The sequence below is a fragment of the Pecten maximus genome, chromosome 17 (assembly GCF_902652985.1).
Source record: "Pecten maximus chromosome 17, xPecMax1.1, whole genome shotgun sequence".
In the NCBI taxonomy this organism is placed as follows: domain Eukaryota; kingdom Metazoa; phylum Mollusca; class Bivalvia; order Pectinida; family Pectinidae; genus Pecten; species Pecten maximus.
In genome coordinates this window covers 23272013-23284463 of record NC_047031.1, presented here as the reverse complement: position 1 = coordinate 23284463, position 12451 = coordinate 23272013, and the positions used below count along the sequence as shown (strand labels likewise).

Here is a 12451-nt window from a genome sequence, read left to right as displayed (position 1 = left end):
GAGAATATGAACATTAACAAATGGATAGCAATGATGCATGGTAAAACAGGATGGATCATTCCATCTATGCTTTATTTTTGTTTTTAATGATTGTTTCGGTCAGTGTTAGTGGTATGGTGATATTGCGTATCTTAGAATACATTTATTGCATTACGTGACACTTCGACATCTTACTTCTCTATTTCAACGATATTTCCGGACAATGTTTGTGTCGAGCCGAGTTGGATGTTCTTGACATCTTATCTCAATTTCTAGGTACACGTACCCTACCCTTTATATTTCCCAGACTCCAAGCACTGCGGGATTACTCTCAAAACAACCGATACCGGCGGGGTCCTTATCCAGTTTGCAGAATCATATATCCATGTGTCATATTCCGGATCCTACTCGGCGGTCGATGTGAGGTTTAGACACAACTGACCACTTGACCGGCTTAACTTCCGTGTAGCTTTAGTCGTAATGAGATGAAGATCAGTTGTGACGTAATTAGGGCACATAACGAGCCGATCAATATGACATGTGGCATACGGGATGTTGGAAACTAAATCTCGCGAGAGTTCACGGAAACCTGATCAATTATAAAGGCCGAATTCTGGTGTGAAATTTATCCGTCCTATTATACGTATGCGTCACCGATCGAATGAGATAGCAAGCTGATCGTAAATGGCTGGAAGTCATCATTCTCATAATATGTTCGTGTGGATTACATAGAAATTCTCGCGAGAACAAAACGTGACTTCAGGACACTACCAGCCATTTATACTATTGTTGTGACTATGCTATGGAAGGAATCTCTTGGCAAATGTCACCTCGATGTGTGAAACTGTATGCAAGGTTCTCTCTCACAAGCCTTAATGATGCGATGATTGTATGAGTGTTTATGCCTACATGTAATGAAATTAACGCCGAAATGTACAGGAAAAAAGGCGTATCGTTTACAAATACCATATGCCTTTGCGGTAATTAGTGATATTTCGGGTCGAATTAAGAATTTTCAGGATTTCATACTCGAAGAACTTTGGTTTATCTTGAGAGTAAAAATGTCATATCAATTTAAAGTTTATAACTAAAATACATATAATATCCAGTAAGTTAAATTTTTCAAACGAAGGAATTCCCCTTTAAGCCTGACAAAATGTGCCTTTTTTCGTAAATTTCGAATTCAGAACACTACCTTATAACATGAAACGTTCGATATGGAACAGACATTGTTGTGTGTTAACACATTGTTTCATGGACTAACCTCGAAAGTTTGTACCCACGGAATAATTTGAAAGTCCCAACCACGAAAAAAAGTACACACGAACATAGCATTTTAAAGTTTTAGAAATAAAAATAATGTTGGTGTGTTTAAAAATCTAACAAACTAAAGCCCTACTCATCTGATCTATTCAGGGAAAATAGCATCATAATGGGATGTATTCAGATGAAACAAATATAGCATTTACTTTGATCTTTAATGATTTTTTTATCGTTTACTGGTGTGTAAGCTGATTTTGTTTGTTTTATATATGCCTTAAATGACAGTGTCAGGTTGAAATATCTGTAAAAATGCAGTTTACACACCAGTAAACGGTTCCAAACAAAAATTAGTCCTTATATTTACTTTTTAATCAGTGTTTTCATTCAAGGTTATCAACAAATTCGTTACAGCCGGCCAATTAACGGAGTCGCTAAACATGTACAGCTGACTCCAATTTGGCGGGAAAGTTTGTCAACTACAGGAAGAAATATAATAGAGTTCCACAGCAACATCGTTTTGTATTCGATTTGTGTAAGATAGTTCAAACATTTTATTTTTATTCGTTATGTTTAGTTAATTCTACCATATTCCATTTATATTTCATTAGAAAGAAAGTCAAAACAGAGGCGAAAATGATCTTTGCGCATTTACACTAATTGCGATGAACATTGTATTCCTACGCGTCAACTTTCATGTTGACACACTTGTAAACGATGTTTTCGTTTGTAAGGTTATGTAACGAACACACACCGGAAATGTTAATGTATATATAAACGACAGTATCTGATTGTAACAGGTTTTTTCTGACAAGCTCTTTGTTATTATTATTATTATTTTTTTTTTTTTTTTAGACTTTTCGTCATTCATAAAAAGTATGACACTTGTCATCTGATCACTATTTAAAGAACTATCGAGTGAGGAATGAATTGACAAACAATGAGTTTAATAAAAGGAGAGAGAGAAACTGAACGTATAGGGTACAATGTATATATAAATAGATCTATCTGTGCTTCTCACAATAACTTCCGGCAGCGAAATGACCTGATTTAGAAACCAGCACTCACATCGCGAACGAGTTATTGACAAAACAATTTATCATATCTAACGATTTTTCTCAAAATTTCGCACAAAGTGAACAACCGATTACGTTTTGTAAGCAGTAGAAAGGAAAGGAATTGTACATTTCTATTGTATAAAAAAGAACGTCAATCACTTTTTCCTGTAACGTCATCTAAAATTGACAGTCTACGGAGATCTGTTTCACGATGACGCCAACACTTTAACTCACAACTTTCCTGATGCTGGCGCAGAGAAATAGTTTCCTTAATATTTTATGGAACTTTTTTTTTTACATTTTTAAAGGAAATGCCTATCTTTCGAAAGAATCCCTTTTGTAGTTGTTCGTTGCGTTGTAAAACTAATTAAGATTTTCTGATATGATAGAAAATGGAATGAATAATTAATCCTCTTTCTATCGGTAGTGGCTTTGTTGACACAGTGATATTTACGTTTAAAACACAATGCTACACAAAGGAACCTTTACTTGGCCCGAACACAATGACCGTGTATTGTATGGTTGTAATATTTCAGAATCATCGAATCATCAATGCATGAAGAAGATAGATGTAGTTTAAATGGACCATGCTAACTTTCTAATGTCACACAAAACAGATATTTTTTGGCAATGCAAATAATATTCCTCAACAATATATTTTTTTTATTTTAACATTTTCTCACTTTTAAATATTGATGATTAACTTGGGAATACAAATGTTTTTATTCAAAATCAATAAATCAAGAAGGATTTTCAAATGTTTATTCATGAAAGAGTTTAACAAATGTATCATCGGTATTATACTCAATACATATCATTGTAACACCGTTCTTGGTCAAAAGAGGCGACTAAAAGCGGGTCCCATGCAAAATCGGGATTTTCTTTCGTACCTCTATTAAAGCGACATCGAAGAGACCAAACGAGATATTCTGTTCCCATGGCAACACTTTGTATCTTTATCACTATATTTTTGTATTATTTTCCTTTGTAAGTGTCTCTCTAAACACGTCCTCAGAACACACAGTTATTGATGTCATATGATCAACATGTTTGTGTCGCTACAAAATCGTCCTCAAACGGCCCTGAATTTTTGTCTCTCTGAAAAACTGTTAAATGAGTCAGACTGTTCTGTCTCTGGAAACTGATCCTAATATAACCTTGAGTTTTTCCAGGACGATAAACACCGGACAAGCAGCTTCGTCCTGCAGATTCTCCTAAATCTTCCACAGATTTATAAAACGTTAAAGGTTGTGAGGTCAAACGCTATTTGTTAAAAAAAAAGCAACTCGAGAACTTTTTTTTTTCAAATTCTTCAGCTTGTTTCTAGTTAAGACGCTTCCACATTTATAGTATAAACTGCGTTATTTGCACAAATATTTTCCATCGATCACATCCTCCGTTTCGGTAATGTGAATACTTTTTATAATCATAATTTCCTAAATCGGAAAACTATTTTTGTCATGTAAAATTTTATTTTACAACAAATTGCTAAACAAATTATTCCATTTTCTGTTAATCAGGCTTGTTGACCCGGATGAAGCGCACGAAGAGTCTTACTGTGGGAGGAAACCGGAGTACCGAGAGAAACCAAGGTGGTCGGGCAGGTGACCCCATACCTTTTCATGTCGATCGGGGAATCGAACCCCGGCCGTTTGGGTAAAAGACAAGTGTGTTACCACTCTGCCAGCCGAACACCAATCAAATTGGTTTGGTTTGGTTTATTTTGTTTAACGTCCTATTAACAGATAAGGTCATTTAAGGACGGCCTCCCGTGCGTGCGACATGCATGCGTGTGGTGAGTGCGTATGTGTATTTTGGGAAGCTGCGGTATGTTCGTGTTAAGTCTCCTTGTGATAGGCCGGAACTTTTGCCGATTTATAGTGCTACCTCACTGAAGCATACTGCCGAAGACACCCAGCAGCACACCCCACCCGGTCACATTATACTGACAACGAATAAAATATGTTGGTACCACGCTATACTTCTGTGGCAGCTCAATCCAAGTAACCTGTTCATTATACCAATGCATTTGGCTCCGACAGAAGGTGAATTTGACATTAGGGAAGCGTAATCACGTTGGCGTGATTTTGCGAGATCTAAACCAATGACCTTCCCAAAACAAAGGAGCACTCAGACAGACACCGTCAACCTAGAATTAACTTTGTAGAGCTGTGTTTCGTGCCTGCTTATTATCCAGAGCGCGCGTGCATGTCGTGATGTTACACCTTAAACAAACAATTGTATGATATTATCAATGATCCTTCCTTAAAACTACGACAGATATAAAATCTGCGACGTATTAATTATACAGACTGGTCCGATAGACATAACCATCAATATTATATCACTGATCTTTTTATAGATTTTCTCACCTGAGCAAAGTCTTCAACATCGTATAAAAAGGTGAATAATTGAGTAGACCTACGATGTGGATTTATAAATAGAATTTACTTACAAATACGTATCCACAGTTTATTAAATTGTACATTTTATGATCGAGTGCTGTTAGCCTTGTGGCTAAAACCACAGCAGATATAAAAAAAAAATCCACGTCGTATTACAGATTCGCTCGATAGACACAATCGTTAAATATGCACAGCTGACCTTGTTATAGATATTCTCAGGTGAGAAAATTCTTCAGTCTCGAATAAAAAGTGAACAATTGTTCAGGAATACGATGTGGCTTTAAGAATAGAACTTACTCACAAATTTGCATGCAAGTGCCATTGAAATGTTAATTTCACAATCATGTGATGTAATAGCTGTAAGGAAGTTCCCTGCTGTGTAAAGTGTAAGATAAGGGGAATTTGAATTTGGCTTATGACTCTTTTTTTCCTTAAACAAATCTGCCTCTCTGATATTGCCAGGGTCATAGCCTTCATGATAGTTGTGAAATAACTCTTTTAAGTCTCCTGCCTGGGTAACATAGAAACGACCGATCCTATTCAAGGTACCCTACTACCGCCACATGAGCTCTGTGTCTTCTCTTTCGATCGTTCGTATTATTCTGAATCTCCATAAATACTCGTCTCTATAGCTAAACATTTCCCACCCTCGAGACAGTTACACTCAATGACATGACGAAATACACACATTCGGACTAAAGTTGTCAGATGATGTGACGAAATACACACATTCAGACTTAAGTTGTCAGATGATGTGACGAAATACACACATTCGGACTAAAGTTGTCAGATGATGTGACGAAATACACACATTCAGACTAAAGTTGTCAGATGATGTGACGAAATACACACATTCGGACTAAAGTTGTCAGATGATGTGACGAAATACACACATTCAGACCATTGTCAGGGGCCGCGGTGGCCGAGTGGTTAAGGTGTCCCGACACTTTACCACTAGCCCTCCACCTCTGAGAGTTCGAAACCTATGTGTGGCAGTTGTCAGGTAGTGACTGTAGGCCGGTGGTTTTTCTTTGGGTATTCCGGCTTTCCTTCACCTCCAAAACCTGACACGTCCTTAAATGACCCAGGCTGCTAATAGGACGTTAAAACAAACCAAACTGCTTTTGTCAGATGATGTGACGAAATACACACATTCAGACTAACTTTGACAAATGATGTGACGGAACACACACACTCAGACTACCAATGTCAGATGATGTGACGAAATACACACATTCAGACTAAAGTTGTCAGACAATGTGACGAAATACACACATTCAGACTAAAGTTGTCAGATGATGTGCCGAAATACACACATTCAGACGTCCTTTGTCAGATGATGTGACAAAATACACACATTCTGACTAACTTTGTCAGACAACGTAACGAAATACACACATTCAGACTAAAGTTGTCAGATGATGTGACGAAATACACACATTCAGACTAAAGTTGTCAGATGATGTGCCGAAATACACACATTCAGACGTCCTTTGTCAGATGATGTGACAAAATACACACATTCTGACTAAAGTTGTCAGATGATGTGACGAAATACACACATTCAGACGTCCTTTGTCAGATGATGTGACAAAATACACACATTCAGACTAAAGTTGTCAGATGATTTGACGAAATACACACATTCAGACTAAAGTTGTCAGATGATGTGCCGAAATACACACATTCAGACGTCCTTTGTCAGATGATGTGACAAAATACACACATTCTGACTAAAGTTGTCAGATGATGTGACGAAATACACACATTCAGACGTCCTTTGTCAGATGATGTGACAAAATACACACATTCAGACTAAAGTTGTCAGATGATGTGACGAAATACACACATTCAGACTAAAGTTGTCAGATGATGTGACGAAATACACACATTCAGACTAAAGTTGTCAGATGATGTGACAAAATACACACATTCTGACTAACTTTGTCAGACGATGTGACGAAATACACACATTCAGACTAAAGTTGTCAGATGGTGTGCGAAATACACACATTCAGACTAAAGTTGTCAGATAATGTGACGAAATACACACATTCTGACTAAGGTTGTTAGATGATGTGTCAGTCATTCAGTTAATTTGGTCGAGGAATTACGTCTTCGCAAAAGTCAATTGCACAAAAAGGAGTCGTATGCGGAAGACAAAACTACATGTTGTACTCTCGGACGCCTTTATAGTGTTATCGCACTGAAATATCACACCATAGCATGGTATTATAATGTTCCACCTGGTCGTTATCACTAATTAGTGTTGCAAAAAGTCACGTTCATGTCCTCAAGCACAGAGCACGATGGTAAAAGGCCTACATAATTGCCTCTTACCGACAAGGATTCGCGAAATGTAACACGCGACTGAACTTCAGATGTTAAAACGTCAGATACAATATAAAGGTATGCTACAATCATGAGCTGACTCCTCGTTGTTCACATGTACAGCAATACTTCTTTTTATATTGTTCTGATGTTTTATATTCATCGCTAACAACGACAGCACAAAAAGTAAATTGTCAAATTTCGAGGGAATCTTCCCCTTTATCAAGACACAAGTAAATTACAAACGATCAAATATTAGAACGTAGAAAAGTTACACAATTTAATATGATATTGATATATATGCTATCAACAATATAGGCTATCAATTTATATATATATTCTATACATCGTATTCTTTATTCGCCTTCACGGTATCTTAAATCTTTGATGATAAATGATTTTCAGTAAAAGTTTAACACATGCTGTTTAAACATTAAAGAGTTTCCCGGATATTAAACAGCTTAACCCAGTTATACCATTGTGTATTAGTGTGCTAGTAAAAATATCTGACTTCAGACATTATACTGTTTTATATAACAATACTCAGACATAAATGATGAGTCCCTACAGAAATCCTATTAAAACAAACGCTTTGTTCGGTGATGACAAGAGGGTAATAATAGACAATACCGCAATTCTAATAAAAAAAAACAACATCCGGCAAAACGCAAAAACTTGTCAATTGAAGAATTTGAAGTGATTATAGAGACGCTCCAAGATTCCCTATTGGTATTCTGCTGAGATAAACACTGTGTTTCGATCCCTCTTTTAATGTCGTCTACTCGACAAACACTTTAATGTGTGGTGACGTCTGTTTCGGATTAAAATCGTTTAACCAAAAATGGAGCCTGGTTAGTATGCGGCTTGATTGGTTACTGTTTATCAATTAAGTTTTGTGAGCTATTTTTGTGGTTTGTTTCTTTGTTTGTTTGCGATTTACTCAAAAAATGTTCATTTTAAGGAGTGTTAATTAATGACGGATTTGGGTTTGTCCCTGTGAGGAAGGCTTTATGTTCTGTCCCCTGGCCGAGACATACCAGAGTTTCTTAAAACGGTAGTTGGTACACATGCTAAGCTCTTAGCATTTTAGTAGTGGTTCGCCCGTTGTCAGTATAATGTGACCGGGTTTGGTGTCCTTCTGGACGAACTCTACATCAGTTTCGCGGTAGGAGACAAACAGGCAGGTTCCACGACCAACAAAACACACACTCACCGCGTAGACAGTGAACAGAGCTTCTGATAAGACGTTAAACAATACAAACCAAAAGAGATGGGAAAGATAAACATTTCTATTGTGATGATATGGTTTATTCTCAAGGTAAGGTTGGAAGATTTACGGCATGATAGCAAAGTGATTTATAAAGTGTTACAAGGTTGTCCTTTTATCATCAGAATTCAAATATGTTTGTTCTGTGTATATACACAAGGTAAGTTGCACTGAATTCTGACAGTGTATACACGTTGAGAGAGAGAGAGAGAGAGAGAGAGAGAGAGAGAGAGACAGAGAGAGAGGGGATTTCTTTGAAGTTAAATGACGTTACCTTCAGGTCACCTTACCTTACAAACATTTGATGCTTTAAACACTTTGATACATTGCAGCGTATATATTGACATTCGCTGGGTTTTTATCATTGTTTTATTATAGATGACCGCGAATATAGCGAGATTAAAGTCCTCGCGAATATAAACAAATATACAGTAACGGGTTACGCTGTATGTAAACTATCGGCAGTCTATCCAATCAATGGTTTACTTTAAATAGACCTTTGGCTTAATAGAGCCTTATCTATTATATATCATTGACAAGTTTTATATAAATATTTTCTTGTTTATGATAACAGAGAGGCTTTATAGTGTTTAATAAACAGGAAAATCTTGATGTCAAAACTTGTCATACACAATACAGCATCTCTATGATCATATGTAGTGTTTATGACAAGTTGTATATCAAGACTTTCCTGAATATGATAACACAGAGAGAGAGTTTTAATTAAGCATTGAACGGCTTTCAGTTGGCATTCATATTGACTAAGAATGCCAACTGAAAGTCGTTCAATGCTTATATTTACCATCTGCGATTTTTTATTTGTCGTGCGATTTTTTTTTTGAAATTTTCAAATTCAAATTTCAGTTGGCAGTTCATAAGCTGGTGAACTCGCAATTGAATTGGCAGGGTTATATAGTGGCAGTGCCATACAATGGTAAATATTTGTGTGTGAACGATAGAAAATAATAAGTTTTTTATTGTGTGATAGGCATTTAGTATATATACCAATGTATTGCTTTATATTAAAAAGGCAGTACAGTGAAGCAAGGCGTTTACTTTATATAATCTGGGGTCGCTATATTGAAGTGGTACTAATACTGACTTCCGTTTAGATTTACGTTCTATAAACGAGTGCATTAAATTGACGTTTCTTCAGTTTAGAAGATAGGCATTATCTAAATGATTTAACGTATTCTTCGAAGAGTTCTTTTTAAAGATCTTAAAGTCAAAGAGAACGTTTACGGGCGGTTTACTGTAAATGAGTAAGGGACTTAAATGTGAGTTTTCCTGTACTTTGATTAATGATATCTGCATAGATACATATATATTTATGAAAATTACAGGACTATATCCATGAACGGTTTATCTTAAAATAGTATCAAAATCGAATAGTCTGCTGTTTAGCTGCATAGGTCGACAATGATTTACATTCTAGTAAAGCTAATACGTGTACAATGAAGCTAGTCTAAAAGAACTCACCTCTTTTTCTGTATTCCTCGAAGTCCATGTTTGGGGCTGTGTTGTACTCTTTTAAAACCTTTCGGTATTTTTCAGTTTGTAAACTTAAGATGTCGATACCTTCCAGGAGAGAATGTCTCTTAAATCACAACTCAAAATCTAAAACGTTTTTTACATCATGATATCCAAAGAATAAACGATTTCTGATGGGTTTTTTTCTGGAATCTCTTGGAGTAAAATTTGAATTAAATTGTAAAATGATATCGATATTATTGCTATATCGACAGTTTTTTTAATATTTCCCGAGAGTTGGGAAAATCTGGATAAGTCCTCACTTACACAGTTAGTTAGCTGGAAGTTAGATAAAAACTTCAGGACTTATACAGCGATATCGACACTTCAAACAAATGTGTCCGAGTCAAAAACAGCAAGCTCTACGTTTGAAACTTAAATTTATATTATTCAGCAAAAACGAAATCAATATCTTGTTCTGTACGTAAACAGAACTTAATTAACAGGACAAATGTAAATAGTTCACGTCAGTCAGCCCATATAACAAGCACCACTCGATACTGTCCAACGAGTTAATGTTCTAATATATCTTCTGAATGAATGAAAATATTCGGCCAACCAGTTATATATCATGCGTTGGTATTTTTAAAGTTCTATAATGTGACGTCACAATGCACGACAAGGCCAACGTATGCTTCAGTGTTCGAGCAAGCTGACAGTATATAAGATGTCATTAAAGGTTAGCCAGTCCTTCCTCTTTAGTTATGGCAATTGAATGATCAAATCTTTTCTTTGATCTCGATCAAGATATGTGCTAATGCAAAATTAAAACCCCAGTTAGGCCCGACACGTCCTTACTGCTTCACTTATGGGAAATAGTGTCGGTGTACGAAAAAAAGTTCTCTTTAAACGGTTCCGGCAGGTAAGAAGTTTCAATCACATGGTCGACTAAAAACGTAATCACAAATCCCAATCCGTTCCACATTAAAGAAAATATCAAGGCTGGATCTCAATATAATTCAGTGCACATTCATGGAACGGAAGACCGACATCATCAATAAGAGATTTAGAATAGAGTTGCACGTGCGTTGGATCCGTTCTGTTGTGTGTGGTGTGATGATAAAACGCCCCGCGGGAAATAGCTCGAGACTCAACATCAATACCCAGCATCCGCTTTTTAACCAACCAATCAATGAGCTTGTAACAATATTTATAGATCTGCTCATGAATAGACATGTCGTCGTTGTAGGCGATTTTCAATGACGTAGAGGTTTATGAATATGTATCACGTGTCTCGCTTTGATTACATAGGTCCACTTTGGATGTTCTAAGACGTTAAGTTATTATATCGGCCGTGTGTTAAGTGTCGAAAATATCAAGGAGAGGCTTATCATAGTCGTTCATAGTTCTGATGTATGGGAGCAGATCTAAGTAAATATTGACAATGGCGAAGCTGTCTGTTGAATAAAATGATATAAAACATTCTCGTTATTGTTATGAAAAAATCTTCAGGTTGGTTAGGATAGTTATATAAAAGGTTATCTAACACATTTGATAATGTTCTAATGACTATATAGTTAAGGGGCCGCGGTGGCCGAGTGGTTAAGGTGTACCGACACTTTAACACTAGCCCTCCACCACTGGGTTGCGAGTTCGAAACCTACGTGGGGCAGTTGCCAGGTACTGACCGTAGGTCGGTGGTTTTTCTCCGGGTACTCCGGCTTTCCTTCACCTCCAAACCTGGCACGTCCTTAAATGACCCTGGCTGTTAGTAGGACGTTAAACAAAAAAAAAAAACAAAAAAAACTATATAGTTAACTGTATTTGTTGTGTTAGATAACCTCTTATATAATTCTCTAGATTGATTTTCGTGACTTCCTTCTCTGATAGGCGTCCCCTTAAAGTCTGTCACTGTCATATAAATAACTGCTGTTGTCACTATGATTAGATTTATTTGAAGGATACAGCCAACTTATACATATTCTGCTTAACTGGTCCAAATTAAGTTCCACATTAAAACGTGTATATAAATGTACTCGGTTAATTCGACTGCTTGAGTTCATATTTTAAGTCTGTATGCGAGTTCGGAATGTATTCACGTGACCGAACGCCGTGGGTGGTAAGTTGTTATTTATGTTACATTCTCTCTACATACAGACCGCTGTCACGTGTGCACGTGGTCTATTCTTATCTAAGTAAGGTTTAACATACCTTTGAAATATTTTGCTTTTAAATTTTAAATATCTATAAATGTGCTGTTGTATTCCAATATAGCTTTGATAGACAGTTCACATACATGTACATAATTACTTCTTTGAATGTGAACATTATCAAATGTGTAAATTAAAAAAAAGTAGTTTATGGTAATTTCATAAAAGGTACATTGCATGAAAACTCTGTCCCTTTATTGACGATAAAATATGTTTAAATTAAAAGTATAATTAGGTAAAAACCAGCATGCATGTGATGCAGAGATACATGACTCGAATACATGTTTGAAGGTACGTTTAATGCCATATCTACACCTGAATTTTTCATAAATCTTATCACATGAGAGATTAAAAAGTGACATTTAATACGACGATTATATATTCTTCTCACTTTGGCAGGTATTTATTTATTTGCATTGTGTACAATACTTTTAATGACGGTAACGGAGCATCGATGTCCATCTGTGTTTC

General features: G+C 36.2%; 1 protein-coding gene across 1 annotated transcript in view; it reads right to left on the bottom strand.

Annotated features, from left to right (window-relative positions):
- LOC117315931 (histidine decarboxylase-like) overlaps positions 1-10863 on the bottom strand; it is a 55504-nt gene extending 44641 nt beyond the window's left edge. Inside the window, exon 1 of the mRNA XM_033870356.1 lies at positions 9780-10863. Within this exon, the coding sequence (XP_033726247.1) occupies positions 9780-9807 (28 nt within the window). The 5' untranslated portion in view covers positions 9808-10863. The remainder of the gene's footprint in view (positions 1-9779) is intronic.
- Positions 10864-12451: the final 1588 nt, after the last annotated feature.